The sequence below is a fragment of the Hippopotamus amphibius genome, chromosome 7 (genome assembly GCF_030028045.1).
Source record: "Hippopotamus amphibius kiboko isolate mHipAmp2 chromosome 7, mHipAmp2.hap2, whole genome shotgun sequence".
Lineage (NCBI taxonomy): Eukaryota > Metazoa > Chordata > Mammalia > Artiodactyla > Hippopotamidae > Hippopotamus > Hippopotamus amphibius.
In genome coordinates, this window is record NC_080192.1 from 103204656 (window position 1) to 103227840 (window position 23185).

The 23185-nt window shown below is 44.6% G+C and overlaps 1 protein-coding gene across 1 annotated transcript in view; it reads right to left on the reverse strand.

Annotated features, from left to right (window-relative positions):
* The window catches only part of EML6 (EMAP like 6), a 247629-nt gene that overhangs the window by 16163 nt on the left and 208281 nt on the right, over positions 1–23185 (reverse strand). The window contains exons 26-30 of the mRNA XM_057743235.1: positions 22958–23159; positions 22733–22859; positions 4811–4889; positions 2148–2277; positions 515–613 (exon numbers count right to left, since the gene is read on the reverse strand). Of these exons, the coding sequence (XP_057599218.1) occupies positions 515–613; positions 2148–2277; positions 4811–4889; positions 22733–22859; positions 22958–23159 (637 nt within the window). The remainder of the gene's footprint in view (positions 1–514; positions 614–2147; positions 2278–4810; positions 4890–22732; positions 22860–22957; positions 23160–23185) is intronic.

Consider the following 23185-nt stretch of genomic DNA (forward strand, 5'->3'; position numbering starts at 1 on the left):
AAATTTAAAAATGGGCATGGTTCAATGAAAACAAGCAGGAAGGTATGTTTGTAAAAACTGCCTTTGCAATGACAAAGTTAAAACAAAAACAAAACCACCACTCTTCACAAATGTGAGTCAGTTCACATTTGCTGTTGGCAGTTTCCTAGGATAAGAAGAGCCAGGCACACATAGTGGAATCTACGCTCGCCAAGCACAACCTCCAGGCTTCAAACGTGGGGCTCTTCATTTGACACCTGGGATCTGAAAAATTATTCTCATAAGTCCTCAGGGATGGAGGCCACCCATTTATTTGGGTGAGGCAGCTCTGGTCTGACTTAATAGTCCCTCAGAATCACCAGTCACTGGATATGTCAACTCAGGTGACATAGATACATTCGGGACTCAAAAAATCAAGAGTGACGTAGAGAAAGGGTAGATATCAATGACCTGCCCACTGCCTCCCCAATAACTGCTGATAGGTCAACGTCTCTGCTCAGCTGGGAGCACCTCGGCGGCCGCAGGACCCTCCTACCTATCTGGCTGGTGGCCACCACGTTTCTGTACTTGGGGTGCTGGTTCACCGTGAGGCAGAGGATGTCATCCGTGTGCTCCAGGTAGAAGCTCTGGCTCCCTAGGAGAGACAGGGCGGGGTGAGCAGGGGCCTGAAAGAGCTCTCAGGGTAACCTGAAGCTTTGTGTGTATCTCTGGAAATGCCTTGTAGAAGTGACAGCTTAAAGTGCCAAATTCTCACTTATGGAATCATCTCTGGGGAGATGAGAGATCCTTTTTCACAATGACATATCCTGTCCCAGGACTGGGAGGAGAGCTAGTGTCTGTTACCTAATCCGTATCTAACACACAAGCTCCACTTCAATCCTTCTGCATCCTGGGTGGGGCCAGAGCAAAGTCCAAGTGCAGAGGCTTCCAGAGTCCAGAATGCTCCCTCCTGCCATGGTACAGGGCCATGGCTTCTCAGTGTCTTCCTCAGGGCGGGGCGGGGGGCGCCTGGAGATAGCGCTTTACTGAGCAAAATGGCACCACGTACTCAATGGAAAGGGAAGACTAAACTAGGGAAATACTTAGGAAATCCCTTTTAATCACCTTCATCTATCAAAGTGCTTATCTACTGGGGGCCTGGATAGCACAGGTGATGGCTTCACCCCCTGAAGCCCTAACTCAACACGTGTCACAGGAATTGGAAGAAAGGACAAGAAAGACTTTATCATCTATTGCAGCAAATGGGTTTGCTGACTGCCCAAGTGGCCACTGTAAACCCACACAAATGCACAGGAACTGCGAGGTGAGTGATGGTATGGGTATGGAATACAAGGAAATAGCACATCGCTACTAACCTGGTAACACGTGGCTAGAAAATTGAGAAAAATGTATAGAAAATTCCAAGCGCCTCCTCCCCCCAAAAGACAAATCATTATGTGCCCAGTGACTTTACTGTCTAAAAAAATCTATGCATGAACTACATAGAATTACGAAGGAGCATAAACATTTGAGGGGAAAAAATTGTTTAAGATATAAAGCAAATAAAGGCAACGTGTTACCATATTTAAATCTTGTGGTAAAGATAAGGGCGTCTGTTAATTTCTGAATGATTCTTTTTGCTTGAGGTGTTTCTTTTAAAACTATTTTTTTTTACACGTAAGAGCCATTCTATAGTTAAGGGACATGTTAGGTATTTTTGTTTATTGTTTGATTTTTCTCATTCTCATGAATCTGGTTAAATATTCAAAACAAACAAAACTTGGAAATCTGAGCTGCTAAAAATTCGGTGGCTGTTAAAAACCAACGAGAAAAGTTGCCTCATGCTTTGTTCTTGGTTACTGTCTATAAGGATTTCTCTACCACCCACACCCTTTTTCTGGCTTCGCTCCATCCCTCTCAGCCTCTGTGGAGCTGATGGAAACAGAGACACCTCCCTTCCGGGGCCTGAGACGAGATGCGTCTGGGTGAAGGATAGAGAGAGAGAGGGTCTGACTCTGTGAACATGGGCCTGAGCATCTTCCAGGACTAAACGGCACCAAGTATGGAATGGAGCGAAATGGCTCCAAAGGGAAGAGAAAGCTCAAGCTTTGGGGCATCTAACCACTCGGAAAGCGCAGAAAAGCGCTAAAAGCCTGTATTTAGATGGTGATTTCTCCCAACCCATTTACCTGTGGACAGGTTCTGAACGATGCCGGCTGCAGCTGTGTGGAAGATGATGTCGGCACCGTCATTTAGGTAATGCAGGTTATTGCGACAGTCAAATCCTCTGTAGCCAAACACGTGGTCGAGAGACAGCTCCTACATTCCCACATAAGGATGAAAGGACTCTTAGAGGAAGGAAGAGCAGAGGAACAAACCCGCACTGCGGGGGCAGCCACGCATCTCACAGCAACCATGAGGCTGGTGAGACAGCCAACCACTCACTCCTTGACCAGCTGGGGACACAGTCCAGCCCTTTCTTCAGTTCCCTGAGACTCTAGGGGGACAGGCTAACACCTAGAATTACAGTGAGTTTTATAAACTAGATTTGCTTCTCAGGTGAGGCAAAGCCTACCAACGTGATGCCCGGTAAAGGTTACCCAGAAGTTTTACATCTGTGCCTTGGCAGGTGCTCTCGAAGGTGAGCCGATTGGTGGCTCAGAGCTCTGCTCTGATTCCCCCAGATGCAGCGGGGACCAGCAGAGCAGAACGCTGAGGCCAATGCCCTGCTCATTCTCTTGCTTGGGGCTTGCGCTACAAAGTTTCTACACCATTTGCATTCTTTTTTCCCCAACAACTAGATCCTCTTCTGGGTTTACAGTCTTTTTCTTCTTCCTTTCTTGTCTTCCATGACAAAGAGCAGTGACTGATTCAGATCAGATCTGTTCTTAATGCGACTTGACACACCTGTCTTGTTGGCAGCTCTTCTGCACCGGGCACTGTGCTGGTTGGGGTTGGCGGGGGAGGGGTACAAGATTAAGAAGATGTGGGTCTCTTTTCTCTAGGTTTCCTGATTCTAGACTTTTCTCTCTCCAAAGTTTGCCAATTGCAAACACCAGATTAATTCTAAAATACCATAACACTTGCTTACTCAGAAACATTCACTGACTTTCACTGCCTATGAGAAAGTCCAAATTCCTTAAGGTGGCACAATCAGGCCCTGCTCTCACATCTCCCATGACCCTTGGTCAAGCTGACATGTCTATTTAGCTCACGTATCAGGAGCTTTCCTATTTTTATGACTCTGATTTTTTTTTTTTTTTTGAAGTATCTCTCATCTAGAAAGCCCTTCTCCTCCTTTCAACTCAGTGAGTGGCTACCCACCCGCCGTCTCTCCCTCACCCCACGTGTTTCCCAGAAACTGTGTGTGTAACATGTGATCCCCAGCCCACGTGCACAACTGACTCAAGCTGGGCCAATCAGATAGGTTCTCCCAGGAATTTAGAACTGGGGACACTGGTAGGAGATGTAAAACTTGGGCACTGGATAGCACCACAGTCTGCTACAGAAGTTCAAGAAGTCTGCAGAAAAAGAGAAGACTGCATCAGGCATGCATGAGGCCCTGCTGTGCAGAAAGAGGCATGTCTTGGCTTCTGATGGCTTTTCAGCTCCTGGACCCTGTCTTTCCTGAAGTTCAGCTGCATTTCCTGACCTTTGCTGTGTTCTATGATACCCCACCCCCCCAGATATTCCCCTTTTCCAATAAAAAATTTTAAGATAGATTTTTCTGGCCTCAGAGTTCAGGGTGTAGTAGAGGAGACAGACGAGTAGGAAATAATGGCAGTAGAATGTGTGACAAGGACTGTGGAGGTGGAGGTGTGGGGTGGGTAGAGTGCAGGAGGGTTCAGGACAGGAGCATCAGGGAAGGCCGCACGGAGAAGGGCTTGGGGGGACGGGGTGTGGGGAGGGAAGAGGAGGACACTTCTAAGCATAAGGAGCTTGAAAGCACAGGGGCCTGAAAGTTCCAGGCAGCTTCACACAACATTCATGGCTTTGGGGTTAGAGACATGAGTAACAGTTGGAGAATCTCAGGTGATGAGCCGGGAAGGGGGCTCCTGGGGGAGGTTCTGAAACCATGAGCTTGGATCCCATTGGGAATGTGGGAATCTCCTGGGTCTGAAAGCTGGGGTGAGGTGTGAAGAGTTATATTTTCAAGAGCTAACGTTGTGGGTGGTGAGGCATGTGTCAGAGAGGAACGGGAAGAGTCTGAAGGTAGGAAGAACAGTTAGGAGGCTTCTCTCAGAAAAAAGTAGGTCCCCTGGAGCTGCCATCCTCAAGTCCTAATAACTGAGTTCAAAGCCCTCTTCACTTACTGGTTTGGTGATCTGGGGCTGGGACCTGACACATCATTTGACTTCTTTGAGCTACAGTGTCCTCATCTGTAAAATGGAACCATAATGGTACCTACCTTGTAGTTGTGAGGAATGTGTGAAATACTTGGTGGGGAGTATACATATAGCAAGTCACCCAGCACATGGCAAGTGCTCAAACAACGTTAGAGATGGTGAATAAGCTCACATTCTCTACCTGCCCCCGCCCCAACCCCATCACCCCCCCCCACCACCATCAGCACTAGGTACAGGGAGAAGGCCACGTCTGAAGGCCACGGGACATTTTTGAATTAGTACCCATAAGACCTGGTGGCAGGGCTGAAGGAACATGACCCAGGGGATGTGACTCTGGTCACTGCTGGGGGACAGTGCTGTGTGGGAGGCAGAGAGGATAGGGAGAGGCATCGGGTCCCGTCGGGGTCACTGGAAGGTGTCTGTGGGACCTGCAGGTGGTGAGGTCCACCAGGCAGGTCTCAGGACTTCGATACCAGATTAACAACAAGAGAGTTTAACCTCCTCACCTCAACCAGTTTCTTTTTTTTGGTGATGTTGTTCTTCTGAAGTTTCTCGGGCTGGGGAGCTGCTCTGCTCACAGGTGGTCTGGAACAGAAAGTGGCCAAAAGAAGCACAGTGTTGAACAAAAGGCAGCAAGGTTGCTTGTCCAGTGCAGTCAGCTAAGACCAGCTCCAGGCGTTCTCTCTCCTCCCCAACCTGGAGGTCCCCTCGCCTGGGTTTGTCCTGTCCTGCCCTGCCCCCACCCCGCCCAGGAAAAGCTGTTTCTGACATTTTGGGTCCTGGATTCACAGGCACCAGGTTGAGCTTCCCCACACATAAGGCATCACAGTCAGGGTCAGTCCCTCTCTCCCGGGAGCCAGGAAGAATGCATGAGCCAGAGGGGCTGGTTTTAAAACCAAAGAGGAGCCTAAGCCTGAGAAGGTAGGAGCCGTGCTTCCTGAACCCACCAGCCATTCTTCAGACAGGGAGGTACCAACGCTATTTGGAATGAGGTGGTCAGAGATTACGACGTGTTGTGAAGCAGGACTTACAAGCCAGGCTTGGGAACAGGCCCTGAAGGCTGAGTGCCCAGGTCATTCCTGCCACACAAAAGGGCAGGTAGGAAGCAAAGGCATGAAAGACAGAATGAACTCCTCCAATGCCTTATCCCTCAGGGTCATGGTCTACATTCATCTGCTACCACCACGCCTAAGGTTGCTTTTCCCTTCTCAGTTGTGGAGATCTGGGTCTCCAATTTTAATTAAGAGATTTCTTTCATGGCTAAGCCCTCAAGGACTCGTATACAAGGGGGACAGTTCTTTTGGTAACGTGGGCTTCCCTCACATTGGACTTCTAGGAGTTTAGGGGCCCAGGGCTGGACAGGGGGGACCTGCACCCACTCCCGCCGTCTGTTCAAATCCATCAGCGATGGCTCTTGGGCTACGCAAAGAGAAAGGATTACCTGGATCCCCTTGGAAGCAGCAAACAAAGCCAAGTGAGAAACTTAGTACAGTTTAGAGCCGCACGAGCAACCACCTCACTCATGCACAAGCATCGTCCAAGTGAACAGACATTCCTGTGCGGCACACACCATGCTTCCCGAGCATGCCAGCAAAGAACTAAAACAGAAATGAAAGAGTGCACCGCTCTACAAATTCAGAAAGCTCATACCCTGGCGTCTCTGGGCAAACTCTGCACTAAAGCGCCTACAGGATAGGGAGAAAAAAGGAAGCCTTGTCACTGCTTCCGCACACTCTCTGGACTTTGCCAATGCGCCTGGGGCCTCTGCTTATTTTGGAGTGTGCTGGGGAGAAACGTGTTGTCAGAAACACAATCACATCCTCCTGGATGTCGCTGGGAGTTAGGCACAATGGCTGCTTTGTTTGTGAATCAAGTTCAACTCATAATTTAGCCTAATAATTCGCAGTGTTTCTCGGGAGGGCAGCCTGCCTGCTGGAACGGCTTGCATTTTTGTGCTGGGGAGAAACAAGGCAGCTTTATTTTCTCAGAAACGCTTCAATCAAAACATGTTATGTAATCATAAGTGATAATTGGACCAAATGGCATCATAATCGCCACCGAAGAACGGGGAGCGCGCGCATCTCTGCAAAATGACACCCCCGGCTGACATCGCCGCCGCCACACTGAGCAAAGGCGGGAGGCCGGGGGCGGGGCCCGTTCTCACAAGTAGACTCTGCCTTTGCGTTAATGATCGCTTCCTGGGACATCTGCTCTTTCTTCTGTTTTAGTGGAACTTTCCCATGAAATCCGTGGGTTTTTTCTTCCACCTAAGAGTCTCTGAATGTATGACAAAAGCAAGCCAAGGTCTGAGATGGGAGCAAGGGGACACTGGGACTAGAGCAAGGTTCATAAGGCAGAATTTGAGATTACACGCAGGGCTCGTTTTCAGGGCATACACAGGTTGTATAATATGCCGCATATTATACAGGGTATAGAGTATGCATACAGGCACAGACACTGTGTATTGATATATACAGGAGACTGTATATATATACACGTAGAGGCAATCCGATGCTTTTTTTCACCTTGATTTTCAGTTAAAAACTGAAAAGTAAAGCAATCTCAGAATGTTTCTTTCTTATTTCACAAGCATGTTTACAGCTGTATTGCTTCAAAACGGAAGATGAGGGGGCAAAAGGCAGAAACCTGCATTGTGGCAAATTCAGCAGAGTGTAAGTATAGACCCTTCACGGTTGTGAATTCTGCATGAACGCTTAGTTCTAGATGCTCATTGAACACCTGGGCTTTTGCAGAGTGCTGTGCATACTTACTTGACAATTCCCTGCCTCCAAAGGAAAGCAAGTTAAAACACAATACAAGCATTAAAGGCTTCTTTCCAGGCATCTATAAACAGAGTTCGTAACACCAGACGTGAGAAGGACTGCCAACAATTTCCAACACAGCCAAACACTGGAGGTTTAGCATTTTTCAGTGGATCTAAATCCTTCCAGATTCAGATTCCTCTGGAAATGTGACTCTGAAAAGCTCTGCTGAGGTGGGAAAGAGTACAGCGCGTGAGCACATTCACTCACTTTTCAGTCCAATAAACGCTTTATAGCTGGTTATTCCCAGCGGGCACACAGGACGGGAGAGGGAGCAAGGCTGTGAGCGTGACTGGGATTCAGCAGGGAGGCGCACAGAGGTGGAGGGCTGGGAAGGTGCGCGGCGGCCTTGGAGGTGGGAGGAGCAGAGACACGCAGGGGGCTCATGGGGGCAAGTGGGACTCTGAAGAGACTCAAGGTCCGGAAACAAAGGGGAAGGAGTTTCCACCGGGAAAGAAATTTAAGGAAGGAACCTGGCAAGAGAGCAAGCACACTAGGCAATCAGGAGGGAGGAGGAAGGACAGGCTTGAGCTCAGAGAGGGCAGGCTACGCAAGGAAGGGAGGGCGGGGGCAGGAAACGCAAGGAGAGGTCCGTGAGCTCACGCGTGTGACCTGGCGTTGAGTAGCGAGGCAGCCCCACTCCCGCCCAGTGCTGGCGGTGCAGGCTGCTGCAGACCCTCCCCACACCTGTTGGTGGAGTCACCCCCGCCCCTCACCCCCCCGAGCCCTGTGTTCCCTGTGAGCAGGGAAGGACCACGACAGGTCAATCCCGGCTGTGATCCCACGGCCCAGAGAAAGGTTAGACTCACTTGCAGACATCTGAGGGTTACCCTGACACAGGTTCTCATCCCACAAAGGGCCCCAAGGACGGCCAGAGCCCAGGGATTCACCTCCCTGCCCATCACCCCTCCCTGGGGCGTTGGGCCGGCAGAGGGCAGGGTGGAGCAGAGTACACGATGACCTGAGATGCACAGGAGAGGGTTCAACGCCAGGGCTCTTAGGGCAGCTTCTGAAATGACTGAGGTGGTTACGGAAGTCAGTCACAACCCAAGACGAGCGCAACGTGAGAGCCGACTAGGGAGGAAGGCTCAGAAAGCCTGTGAGAAACAAAGCCGTTCCAAGCAGCTTCTATAAAGAGAGGTGTGGGTGTGGAGAAACGCAGCTACATTTAGCCAAGAAATGCAAGTTTGGAATTGTTTTTAGTGTTGTTAGTCAGACAAGGTTCAAAGTGTCCTTGGAGGAAACGTAGCTTTCTTCAGATTCCAAAATGTGTTATTAAAATGCTCTAAGAGTTTTCAAAATGTCTTGGGAAACCCAGCTATCCTTGATCCTGGCTTCAGCTGGGAACCAGTGGACGATGCGAGCACTGTTTTAGAACTGTCCTCCAACAAGATCTATCACCCCCAAGGAGGGGCCTCAGGGACTCAGTGGAAACTCTGACATTAATGTCAAATTGTGTTTGCACATGTACACTTTTCTGGGGAAAAGAGGCATGCCTTAATCACATTTTCAAAGATGTCTGGGGAGAGAGAGAGAGATAAGGAGAGAGAGGGGGTTGCGGGGAAGCTGAGATTGGGATTAAGAATCACTGCTCTAGGCTGAGTCCAGGTTTAGGAAAAGTCTCCAAAGCCATGGGGGCTCTCTATTCTCAACAAAAGGAATTGGATTCTGTTAAACGTATTCCTATGTTTTCCAGAACCATCTGTAGAGCTGCTCAGTGAAGAAGTGGAGTTCAAGGAAGGGTATGAGGCAGGAGAACTACGTGCTACCCTGAGAGAAGCCTTCTATCTTCAAAATGCTCTTGACTGAAATGAAGCCCGTAACACAGCCCTTTTTAACAAAATAGAGGTATAGTCCCAGACTTGGCCATTTTAGGTGAATATCATATTATCTGGGTGAAAATTGAGGGCATAAAAGATGGAGCAGAGGGAAGTACAAGTAAAGGTGCAGAAACTATTAAGAGGCCAGTGCAATAATCCAAGAGAGGGATGAGGAAGATGTGGACTAAAGCTGTGGTTGTGGAGAAGGAAACAAGTGAATATTTATTGGTGAAGCAGCCCTCAAGGACTTGGTAATTGATTAGCTCTACGGGATGAAGGAGGAAGAGCAGTTCAAGTGGAACTCCAGTTTCCTGCCTGGGCGTCTAGGCACCACTGACTGAGACAGGAGGAGATTCGGAGGGAAGGTGATGAGTCCGTTTCGGCACGTCAAGCTTTGGACACCTGTGGGTTGGCTACACGAGCTGGAGGTTAAACCGAGAGGTGGGACTCAGACATACGACTTTGGGAATCATCAGCCCATAGGTGGAATGTGTGAATCAGGAGAAGGGTGTAAGGTGAAAACAGAGAATGGCCAAAGGTGAAACCCTAAGGACCAAAAGCATGTGAAGGGCTGGAAGAGGAAGCAGTGATGGGGTACTGAGAAGGAATAGTTAGGGAGGAGGAGAGCCAGAAGAGATTGTTTCCAGAAGGTAAGTGACAGAAGAATATCTAAAACTGCACTGTCCAATACGGTAGCACTGGCCACATGCGGCTACTGAGCTCTTGAACTGTGGCTTGTCCACATTAAGATGTGTTAGAACTGCAAAATACACACTAGGTTTTGAAGACCTAGTAAAAATAATTTTTAAAAAAGAATATAAAATAAATTATTTTCATATTGATTACATGTTAAAATGATATATTTTTATATACTGGGATAAATAAAATACATTATTAAAATTAACTTCACCATCTCTTTTAATTTTTGTAATGTGGCTACTATAAAAATCACATTTGTGGCTTGCATTATATTTCTACTGAACAATGCTACTCTAGAAGAAACCAGTTCGTCCTTGAAGCAACACAAAGAGGAGTGTGGACTGGATTTGGGAATTAGAGAGTTACCATGTCAGTGGAATGGCAGGGACAGAAGACAGATGGGATGGCCAGAGAGTGATGGAGAGACTTGATGAGGCCTGGATGAGAAGGAGAAAAGGGAGGGAAGGTGATGGTGGGAACAATGTATATGGGTAAAAGCTCAGCCAAAGGACTCGTTTTTCTCCTGAAGAGAGTCAGGTGGGGATGGGAAAGACTGGGACATGTTTCTTGGCTGAGGACATGGATCCAGCTTTGGGCAAGTGGCACAGGAGACATAAACAGAGGAGAGATGCTGAGGGAGCTCGGATGGATGGGAGGCCGGGGTCCAAGCACCAGCTTGAATAGGAGGGACCAGCCTTGACTAGGAGGAGGGACTCACTTCCTCTGAGAAGAGAAGGAAGGAGGAGAACAGTTTCTGTGGGGTAGCGAATGGGAAGGACTCTGGTGAGGGCAACTGGCGCCAATGTGATTTTCTAGTCAGAAGAGTAGAGGAGTGGGGTTGTAGGAAAAATACAGGGATGAAGAGACAAGAGGACTGGAAGCGTGGCATTTAAGGAGGCAAAAAGTGAGGCCAGGAGGCAAAAAGTGAGGCCAGGAGGGAGCTGATGAAAAAATGGAGGCGTCTAGACCCTGGATGTCTTGATGAGGATGAAGATCAGGTGTTCTGGGAACAAGACATCTAGAGGAGAGACGGGGAAGTCCAGGAGAGAGGAGCTACGGGTGATGACCTAAGCCACAGCGCGGCAGGAGCTGGGGCCGGCCAGTCGACCATCGGCCGAACAGAGACAGGAAGTTGATAAAGGACAGGACCTGGGAGAGACAGAAGACGGCAGAGCATGATGTGAACTTCAAAGGAGTGGGCGGGGCTGGTTAGAGAGCATGCCAGGATGCTTCCCGCCCACCCGCAAGAAGCCTGATGCTCCGCACCTCACACCCTCGGCCACTGTTTCCAGGGGCACAAATCACGCACCCTAACAACCGCTTCTGCAGATACCTCCTCAGTCACCACATCAGGACCCCACGGCGGTGAAACGCAGGAGGGTAAGCGACCCCAGGGGCACCCGTTCCCTCCAAGTGGAGAGCTGAGAGATGTTCAGGGACTTGATTAAAATAATAGGACCCAACTCTGCCACTGTCTTCTGAGAGAGAGATGCCCTCCTGGTAGAAAAGTGCTCACCCATTTGTGATATGTTCTATAGCTTCATGTGTGAGCGGGTTTGCGTCAACTGATTCCACGTAGGAGTATGATTTCCTAGGTGTGTTAATCTATTAAAAACTCATTTTTAGCACTTCATAGCATTTTATAGCACCTCTGCATTTTTATGCCCCGGCATATTCTTTGTGATAAAAGTGAGCGGGTTATTTTCTAGTGAATGGCAGGCTAAATTCCTAAAATTGTCAGAAGACATTACGTTGCTTCAAACAACACAGGAAATCAAGGGATTTGAAAAGGGGAAATCATTTTTGAAGGTAGCATTAAATTCCCTTAAAAAATCACTAACCATTCAGCTTTTAGAAGAGCTACATGACCAAACAACAGGCCTTTGAAATGATTAATTTCACCATATGGGGGTTTAATAGATACTGTAACTTCAGTTCCTTCCACCTTGTTAGAGGACAAGAAACTTGCCACCTTCTACCTGCTCAGGGCAGCCCTGAGTGCAGAGCTCTCACAGAATGAAGGGGTACAGTGAGGAAGACTTTAGCCTGGAGAGCAATGCTCTGGAGTAGCAAGGATGCTCCTTGCCCTGTCTGCCCTACACCTGCACAATCACCCGCCCAGAGTGAGGTCTGAGCTTAGCACGCACGCAACACGGATGCAACTGCAGGGCTCTGTACCAAATCTCACGCTCTTTACGGTCCCTCCACCGTGGGATGGAGTGGTTCTGACAGATCTCAGTACGGTAAATTCAGCAGCACCTGCTAGTATGACTGTCAGTTCTTAGCAACTCTTACAATACACGCTCACAAAGCAGCTATTGATCAGTGATGACAAAGGGCTTCTGTCAGGCCAGTGGAGCTGAGGAAAGTGCCAGGAGAGCTGGGCTGTTCACGCGGTGATGTCACCGTGCATGGGAGCGTTGTCCCGCTTCACCACGCTCATCAAGCCTCAGGCAAACTGGAAATGTGGATTTACTGATAAAGAAATCAGGCATTTTTCAAAAATTGGGGGCAGGGTCTCTCAGCAGACTTCTGTCCTCAAACGTAGCACAAAAGGTAAGAAGAAAAACTGGGATTACCTACAGGTGGTGGTTTGTTTCAATTCAGGGAACTCTGTCTAAACCTTTCCCATATTTTTACACTTTGCCACTTGGGAGCACGCTCTTTATTTCACTGTAAATCTGCTGACTAAGAAGCTTTGTCTGTAAAATGAAATTTTCTTTTCAGTTCTTTTTGCCTTGGGTTATTTAAATAGATTTAAACCACATAAAGATTTAATTCCTAATGGATGGAGGGTATGAAGATAAAAAATCATTCAACCAAGAGCCGTTCCATGGCAAGACGGGGCGTCATTCGATTCTACATGGGTCACAATTTTCACCACGGAGGTGAGACCACCCATCGGTGCTAACAAAAGGAAGGTAAAAGTGGTTTGCTGACAGAAAAACAGATTAGTAGGCTATTTCGAGGGCAGATTAATTTACTTAAATATGCAGAGAAGCAGGCTAAGTAAATGTGTCCATTCATCTACTCATGGAAGAAATATTTGTTCACTCTGTACTACGCGCAAGGCACTGTGTGAGGCACATGGTGGTGACTGTGACAGACACAGGGCTGACCCTTAATACACTGAGGGTCAGATAGACAAGGTTTATAATTCAGTGGAACTTTAACTAGCTTGATACCATGGACCCATATATTAAGGAACTAAGGATAAAGGCAGTTATTAATTTTGGACTGAAACAGAAAACACAAAATCAAAACAAACCAGTCCCCCTAAACACGATGTACAGTTTTCTTCATAGGATTTTCTTTTTAAGTTCACAAATCGGTACCAACTGATTTGGAAAGCATATGAGACAGTAGAAGTAGATAAACTTCAGGGCCTTCCCCATTCAGCCATAAGCACGGTTTAAGAGAAAGTTTGGAAAACCCTAGTGCTAGACCCCCTCTATTTTGAGGTCGTTTGGTCCTAGGACCTGTCGATTCAGAGATGAGGGGACCACCATTTACAGAAAGCTCAGAGTCTGCTTCGAATCTTGGTTTGTAAAAGCTTCTTGGTTTCCTAAGGAACATACGGCCTAGATTGAGAGTAAATATGTGCCAGAGGGACTAAAAGATTAATGTAAGAGTATTCACAGATTCCTTCTTTATAACTCCCTGCTAAGAATAGCTGTGGCACTGCCACCTCAGTGTTTCCTCATACTGGGTAGCTGAGACGGATGAAGGGTGAGGTCGCCCTGTGCAGGAAGGCAGTCTGTGGAGTGGAAAATATTCTTTTACCCTCCCCTCGCCATGGAGGACTGGGAGAAGGATTCCACTCCAGTACATTTCTGGGGCTGTTCTAACCGCTGTCCCCAGAGTGAGGCACTAGAGGCAGGGGGAGGACAAAGATCACCCTTCAGGATCCTGATGTGCCTGCAAATCCACAAGTGGGGGTTAGCGAAAGATAATGAGATGCTGACAGCCAAATGGGTGAATACTGCAAGGGGGCACTGGTGCCTGGGGGTGAGTCCCTGTCCATGGGAACTGCTGGAGGCACTACTCGTTTAACCACATGAAAGGAAACTTGCAGCATACATGACTGAGCAGGGAAGTTGCCTGATCCCCTAGATCCCTCCTAAACACGTACTGTCACACTCTCCCTGCCAAAGGTGACAAGGACCCTCAATGCCACAGAGATGCAGCTTAGGAGTAAGGGTCTCTCCACTTAAGGCTGCCGTTTGAAATTGCCTAAAGGCAGAATCCTTTAACCTGAGAGCTGGAAGGGGCCAGGGATGCCGACGGCTTAGAGACAGACATTTCCAAACCTGATTATGAATACAAAGACAAGATGCCGACAAGATCTTAGACTTTGATATCTAACCCATGGATGTCAGTGACTGGAAATCAACCTAAATCTTAAGTTGTTAAGTTCATTCATTCATTCACTCAACAAATATGCATAGAGTGCTGGCACTGTTATCAAATTTGAAGATAAAGCAGTATATCGAAGATTCTGCTTTCACAGAGTTGACATCCTAGTTTGAGGAGAGGGGATTAAGAAGAATCTCCTAATCTGTCAATAAGAAGAATCTCCTAATCCGGCAAACAACAAAGGCTTGTGATTGTTCAACTTCTTTTAAGGCAATCCTCAGACCTCCATCCAACAGGAGTAGGATAAAAAAGAAGTGTCATTAATTCCACTTCAGACACCAATCCCACTTTTTTTTTTTTTTTTTTTGGCCACAACCTGCGGCATGCAGAACTTCCCTGATCCCTGGTTCAGGGATTGAAGCTGAGCCCCCTGCCATGGAAGCTCCGAGTCTTAACAACTGGACCACCAGGAAAGTCCACCAATCCTACTTCTGATTGCTTGAAACGCTTGCCAGCATGCAGTCAGCCACTTTCCAGGTAAACAATGGATATCTATTGAGGTTTTAGATGTGAGAGAAAATCCAAGGGCAGCTAAATTTTGCTTTGACTCTCACTGAGCCAACTCTTTTTGTAAAAGTCAGAGACTCCAGAACCAAAAAAACAAGGGAAACTGAAAGATGTGAAAGGTTTCGAATCTTGGAGAGGTAACAGCAGTAATAATAAAGTTGATAAAACTCTGTCATTAACTAACTTTTGCTTTAAAAAATAGCCAAGATGGAGACTGATTTCAAATTAAAAATTTAAACTGTGAGGATTTCTACTTTAAAATATGTGTACTATCCCACTGAAGAAAAGCCCAGAATTAGATGCTTCACTGGTAAATTCTATCAAACATTTAAAGAAGAATTAATACCAATCCTTTTCAAACTCTTCCAAAAAAACTGAGGAGGAGGAAACACTCCCAAACTCATTTTAGGAGAACAGCACTATCTTGATACCAAACACAGAAAAGGACACTACTAGAAAAGTATAGGCCAATATCTCTGATGAATACAGATGTAAAAATTCTCAATAACATACTAGCAAACAGAATTCAGCAGCACATTAAAAGAATCATTCACCATGATCAAGTGGGATTTATCCTGGGGATGCAAGGATGGTTCAACATATGCATATCAATCAATGTGATACATCATATTAACAGAATGAAAGAAAAGAAATATATGATAATATCAATAGATGTGGGAAAAGCATTTTTCAAAATTCAACATTCATTCATGATAAAAACTCTTAACAAATTAGGAATAGAAGGAACATATCTCAACAAAAGAAAGGCCATGTAAGATAAGCCCATAGCTAATATCATACTTAATAGTGAAAGGTTAAAAGCTTTTCCTCTAAGATCAGGAATAAGACAAGGGTGCCACCCTCACCATTCCTATTCAACATAGTACTGGAAGTCCTAGCTAGAGTAATCAGGTAAGAAAAAGAAATAAAAGTATTAGAATTGGAAAGGAAGAAATAAAATTGTCTCTATTTTCAGATGATGTGATTTTATATATAGAAAATCCTAAAGACAATGATAAACCTGTTAAACCTAATCAATGAATTTAGTAAAGGTGCATGATACAAATTAACACAGAAAATCAGTAGTGTTTTTATACACTAACAACAAACTTTCAGAAAAAGAAATAAAGAAATCAATCACATTTACAATAGCATTAAAAACAAAATACTTAGGAATAAATTTAACTATGGAGGTGAAAGGTCTCTATTCTGAAAACAATAAGACATTGATAAAAGAAACTGAAGAAGAGGCAAATAAATGGAAAGGTATCTCATGTTCATGCATTGGAAGAATATTGTTAAACTGTCAATACTACAAAATCCATCTATAGATTCAATGCAATCCCTATCAAGATTCCAATGGCATTTTTTTACAGAAGTAGGAAAAAACACTCCTAAAATCTATCCAGAATCACAAAAGATCCTGAATAGTCAAAGCAATCCTGAGAAAGAAGAACAAAGCAGGAGGCATCACACTTCCTGACTTCAAGCTATACTATAAAGCTATAGTCATCAAAACAGTATAGTATCAACATAAAGGCAGACAAATAGACCAATGAAACAGAATCAAGAGACCAGATATAAACCCAAGCATATACAGTAAACTAATATTTTACAAGGGAGCCAAGAATATTTAACAGAGAAAAGACAGTGTCTTCAATAAATGGTTCTGGGATAATTGGATACTCACATGTAAAAGAATGAAACCAGTCCCATAGCTTACACCACTCACAAAAATTAACTCAAAATGGATTAAAAACATTTAAATGTAAGACCTGAAACCATGAAACTCTTAGAAGAAAACACAGAAAAAAAGCTCTTTGATATGGATCTTAGTAATGATTTTTTGGATACAACACCTAAAGGACAAGCAACAAAATAAAAAATAAACAATCAGACTACACTAAACTAAAAAGCTTCTGCATGGCAAAAGAAATCATCAACAAAGTAAAGAGACAATCTATGGAATGGGAAAAATGTTTGCAAACCATATATTGATAAGGGGTTAACATCCAAAATATATTTAAAAACTCATACAACTCTACAGCAAAAAAACAAATAACCCGGTTAAAAAATGGCCAAAGGACCTGAATAGACATTTCTCCAAAGAAGATACATGAAAGGCCAACAGGTACATGAAAAGATGCTCAGCATCACTAGTCATTAAGGAAATACAAATTAAAACCATAATGAGATATCACTCATGCCTGTTAGAACAGCCATTATCAAAAAGACAAGAGATAATAAATGCTGGCATGGATGTGAAGAAAATGGAGCCCATGTGCACTGTTGATGGGAATGTAAATTGGTACAGCCACTATGGAAAACAGTATGGAGGGGCCCCCAAAATTAAAAATATAACTATTGTATGATCCAGCAATTACACTTCTGGAATATATTCAAAGGAAATGAAAACCACTAACTCAAAAATATATCTGTACCCCTATATGCACAGTAGCATTATTTACAACAGCCAACACGTGGAAATAACCCAAGTGTCCATCAGTGAATGAAATGGACAAAAGTTGTGGTACACACACACACACACACACTTACTACAGTTACCCATAATTTATAAGTAAACTACATCAAACTGGTGCTAAGATAAAACAACTTAAGTGTTAAAAACTAACTTTTCTAATTCAGAATTTTTTTTTTTAAGGGAGAGATGACCTTGCCCGTCTAAGCATGAGAGGCTATCAGGAAGCTCAAGGCCTTTCTGAGGGAAGAAAAAAATATGTTTAGTTTGGTATTTTGATTTGTGATTTGTGACTAAGTTATGCAGCTTTTGAGGTGGGAAAACAGAGGTGGAGAGTTTGAACCTCTCCTTCTTTCAGTAAAAGGTGGAAAATGCTATAACAGGCAAGATGATGATATAAAGATGGTGTAGAAACAGAAAGGGTTAAGTCCCACATTCTTTTATTCCTTCCTGGACAGATAACCAGAAGATGCAAGCCTCAGCACTTGTTAATAAAGGACCCTGAGAAAATACAGACTGCTGGCTCAGGTGCATTGAGAAAACAATCCCTAAGCTATTTCATCCACTTAGAAAAACAAATAGTAGTGAATACTTTAATACCAATTTCCATAAAAATATTTCATTTTGTATTTATTTTGTATCTTTTGTCATAAAGTTGGAGTTTTGTCCAAACGCAGGGTCCAAATGAATATATTAAATAAAAATCTCCATTATTACTATTGCCCACGCAGAGGAGTAATCTAAGCAGTTAGGTGGGGAGGAGGTGAGGACGTGGTCCCACCAGGCACAACTAGGAAGACTAATGGCTGGTCAGCATATCTGGATTTTAATAAAAGACCATATCCTAGATTTGGAGATATTATTAGATCCTATCTAGAAATTAAGAAAATGCCTTTGTGATTCATCTCGGTGGTAATCACCCAGTTACCACAGGATGCAAAACTGGGGTTGCATGATATTTTGATCCATATGAAAAAATGGATATTGGTATCAAACATTTCTATAGTTTTAAGTTTCTAATTTCTGGGTTTTGTCTTACTGTGAAAATAAAATCTTGGAGATGGGACAAAGATGTTTAAATGTTATTTCTAAAGATACTGGGGAATATAAAAATTACATGTGACTATAAAATATTGATTCAAAAAAGTTGTAATTCTCATCTTTTATGAGTTGGTTCTTGAGGTACTCCTAGACAGTGGTGTAAAAACTATAGCTCACCAAAACTTTAAATTAGGTAAAGTTTTAAGTGTCTCTAATAATTCTTGATATTGATTTGGTTGTATTTACTGGCATCTTTGATTATATATATATACAGTTATAACATCAGGTAATAAATACCTGTATATATTCAAAGGCATTTATGAAGGATAGTAATTACTGTTCAATATTAAAATGGCCTGAAGTTCTCTTCTGTGATAATAACACCAGTTTCCATTAGGAAAAAAATTAAAGGAGAATGAGCTGCTATCTTCCATGCGCCCCTCCAAATCTACCCTCCAGCAGGAGAGAAGGGTGCCCTCCATGGCTGGCCGTTGTGGACTGTCTCAGTGGACTGTCTTGCCCTTCAGGTTCTGACTGGATTCAGCTAAAGGGAGGCGCCAGCAGATCAATGAGTGGGAGCAGAATGCAACTGAGGCATTTATTCCCTCAAAGCCTCCCTGCTGGGACTCAGGCCAGTTACCTGCAGCACTCTCCCTCAGGCCTCAGCTCCTGTAAAGCAGCCTGCTTCCACAGCTACCTTCTCCACAGCTGCCAGCAGCTTCCTCCCCTTGCCCCTTCAGCCCCAGGGACGGTACTGACTTCCAGTTGTTAGTATCCCCAAGGTGCTACCCCATCCCTATTATTTCTCTTAACCCTGCCCACATCTTTGCTAACAGTCCCTTCATTAAGCTCTCTCCAAATTACTTCCTTTGCAGAGTATCTTTCTTGCTGGGGCCACACGTGACACAGAGAATTTAGGCCAAGTGTGAAAGACTTTGGTTGTTCCTTTCACTGTCTACCAATTTTATGAAATTCTAAGGTAACAGGTGTCTTATATTTTCTCTGAAGCCAACTTTAGGGAGCTTGAGCCAAGAATCAAAACCAGAAAAGAAAGACTTCTGAAGTTTTAGACAAGAGTATCCAATATAATCTTTAGAAACACAATATATTACATGGTGCATCAAAGACAGGGAAAAAGCTCCTATTAAAGCAAAAAAAAAGTTACATTTAAAATATCAATATAAACTCATGACTTTAAAAAGAGAGTACTTTTTTCTATTTTAGGTCTACAATAATTTAAGCAGTCTCTAGTAGCTACGGGGAATGAATGAATGTGCACTCAATAGAGACCAGATTCCCTGCTTGGGACAGGAGAACCAAAGATGAGTGCGCATTCTGAGCGCTAGGTTAGGTTCTGGAGGTGTGGATTCTGACGTGGGAAAGGACTTCCCAACTTTCCTCAGCCACACGCCACCCCTGGCTGCAGACCAGCAGGAGGACTCCACAGTTCACACAAGGCAGGACGGGCGTGGCTGTGTCAGAGGCCAGGCAGCCCTGCGTGCGAGAGCAAAGCTGACATGGGTGACCAGGATGCTCAGTAGACACCTGGAAGTGACTACATACGGGTAGGTGTAGCCTAGTATTCTTTTCAAAGCAATTACCCATTTCTTTCAGCTTTCCCACCTCTCGAAAGATTGAAACTGAAGATCATATGGCTTCTGAAGAACAAGAACTCACAACGTGTTAGAGTCACACAAAAAAGCACAATCCAAAGCTCCCCAGCTACTTAAAAATCAAATAGCTGAGTCTAATTAGAAACAATCTATGACTACCATAAGTTTCAGGAAGTAGGAATTCAGTGGCTTAAAAACTGATTGATACGTAATGTGCAGCTGCCTTCAAAGCACTGTTCTCAATATGACAGATGCTGCATTCATCTCACCGTTCTAGGTGGAAAGGGATTTAAACTGGAGGTAGAACTGCCTGAAACACTGGTAGGAGGCAAAATAAGTCCCTGCACTGAGTGGGTGCTCTGAGCTCATATCTCTTGTGCTCCTTGCGTATTTGTCTCCTATTAGTCTTACTGGTGCATGTCTTGGCACAGGTACATAGCACAGGCACCCAGCTGTTTGCAGGTATACACAGGAGGGAACAATGAAGAGAAGGTCAGGGACCGTCCCCAGTCAGTAGGGCATGAAGTAGTCAAATGGAGCTGTGTCAGGGTTGACAGTCCTGAATATTCCCAGGGAGAACCCGGGTGCCGCCTGGCCCCCTGCACATGACATCTGAGACCCTGAGCATTTGCTCTCTCTCATGCTCAAGACGCTGGAGCCTGTGGAGCCCATTTTGTACCCTAGGTGGAGGACTCAGGTAAGCTGTCTGCCTGACTTATTGTCTGGAGTGCCCCCTGCCCCAAGGGCTTGGTCCTGCCCCACCTTCCCTCTCACATCCTGCTTTCTCACAAATTCTCTGAATGCCTGCCTTGCCTGGTACCCCTTTCTTTAGAAGTTTAGAAGCTGCCTACAGTCCTGTCTCTGAGGTTCAAGCTCCCCTGAAGTCACTGACGAGGATTGGAGGAGACTGCTTGTCCTCAGCTCTGATTAGGAACTGACTCATGCACATGGAGGCTGCTAACTCAGACACCACTTACTGCTCCTTCTCCCCTTGCCCTTTCCTGGTGTGGTCCTGCTTAGCTCCCAGCATGCCGTGCACCTGGCATCCTGCTCTATGGTTACAGCCCCCTCTGGGAACTGATGCTGTCAAGGCTTTTTAAAGTTATCGAAGACATTGCTATCTATAGAAAAGGGTTGACTATTCCTCTGGACCCTGTATTTATATCTTAAAATTGTATTCTTCACTACATGTTCTTTACTACACCCTGGTGTGAATTGTTTTTTTAAATGCCAGTAAAGTACTGAAATACCCACTCCTGTATCTCACAAGACTATGAAGCATTTTTTTCTTTCGTACTAAAAAAAAAGTCAATCCTGTGTATGCTAATCTATGACAATCTTGTGTGATGAAGAAAATGAGGGAGCTTCAAAATTCTGGATTTTAAGACTGAAAATTCTTAGGGTCCTCTCTACCTTCACCTTTCTTACCTCTTTCTAAATTGGGCAGGTATGAAATTTTCACAGACCTGTAAAAGACACCAAGACCAAGAGAGGTTCAGTTGCACCTTACTTTAGGTTAGAAACTAGCTGTAGTGCTTGGATTTAGGAATGTGATTAGATTTCTATATCTCAGTGGCCAGTTTAAATCTCAGCACGATGAATCACTGGGTTGCAGCAATCAGACAGAAGCAACCTTGGAATAATAGCCAAGTCAACTCATCTCATAATGTTATGTGAAATTGGAAAGGTTGAGTAATTTCTTTTTCAAAAGAATGTGTAATTTAGGCCAAATGTTTTTTAGAGTGGATTATTTAAGTGGATTATTCATGTACTTATGTGCATATGATTTTTTAAAATTTTCTTTCTTTATTCTTAGAATTAGGTCCTTTAAAAAATGTTTCCTCATTGTGGTCACTAAAAAACCATGTTGCAAGCAAAATAAACTATAATTTACAGACTATTGCAGAAAAAGCTCTAATTTTTTTTTTTTAATCAAAAGAGAACATTGAACCCTGACAGTAACATTTAACAAACATGCTAGGGAAGAACTAGGGATTTTTTTTTTTCCATCACTTCAGTCTTCTTGCCTGTAGCACACCCACCATTTATCAGGCTTATTTTAACATCTGGCACAGAACTGAAGCAGGAGGGGAAATGACACTTTATTTCTTTGTATTTAAATTTCCACCTAATAGTAAAAGGTGATAGATCAGATTTATTAAATACTTATTAGGCAGAAAGCCATGCTGAATGCAAAAAGCAACTTGAATTGCATTAAGTATACATCATGGGACCAGGGTACATGTAAACACTGAACCCATATCAATGGAAAGAGCCCACAGAGAATTCTTAAACATCTTTGAGATCCATGAAATTCTCTTTAGGTGTTAGAGTTTTTATTCAATATTTATCCTCCTTAGTATGAATATGGTAAATTAAATAACTGTAGTAATTATGAGGTTGTTTTTTGTGTTTTTTTCTTTTTAGAAATGATACTGTTTTATCAATACTTACAATAGCACATCAGAAAGGCCTCAAATAATACCAGAAATCCTCCTTCTACACTGAGGATCCACAGCAATGAAATCAAATTGGTCAGGCCTAGAATGGTCAAACACTTCCGAACAAATTTGGGCAGGTGAAGACACAGTAAGAGAAGGCACACCAAGCCATATGGAGTAGTGCACAGACTCTGGGTAGTAGATGATTTTTCACTATCCACAGATATTCCTCCTAGACCTCAGAATCCTGCCTTCCCCTCTACCTCCCAAGTCAGGATGCTCTCCCATCAGCCATCATGTTCAAGACAGATCTGGGCTGTCCTGACATCCTCTCTAGGCAAAGGGAAGCCTAGTCTAACCAAATCATTTTCCATAAACAACTTCTGCAAAGTGTGACCCACCCTTGCCGCACATTAAATGCCGTGGACAATTTCCCTCAGCTTAAGCCTGTGTGCAGGTTAAGACTCTGTGCATGTACATAAATAAAGACTAGCTTAAACAGCAACTTTGAGGGCAAAGAAAATGCACTCTGGTTTCAACGAGTTTCTCGTCAAGTATAATAAGTGCAAACAAACCTGGCAACACCATACCTTTCTTCCACTGAAACTTCTTTCATCTGCTGGTGTGGTTTGGTACCTTCCATTTCCCTGATGCTCACAGCATAGATCTTGGTGGTGTAATCAATGGCCTTTTCTCTAGCAACGTCACTGTCATAGCCTCAAAGAGAAAGACATGGGAAGGGAGCAGACTTGGTTTGCGGTGGTGCAGAAGTGGGTGTGGAGGAAGGCGCGGTCGGCACGCGGCACCGGGCTCACCTCCATCCTCCTCCACGTCGGTGTCCGACTCCTCACTGTCCACCAACTTGCTCTCCTGGGTCCCCACAAACTCCCTGGTCCAGATCATCAGGGCCGTGTCGGCACCGCCCACCGTGAGCAGCACAGAGTCGCTGTGCAGCCATCTCACGTTGGTGACGTGGGCGCTGTGCCCCACGTACTTCTTGAATCTAGCGTGCTGGCCCTGCAAAGCCAGAAATCGGCGATGAC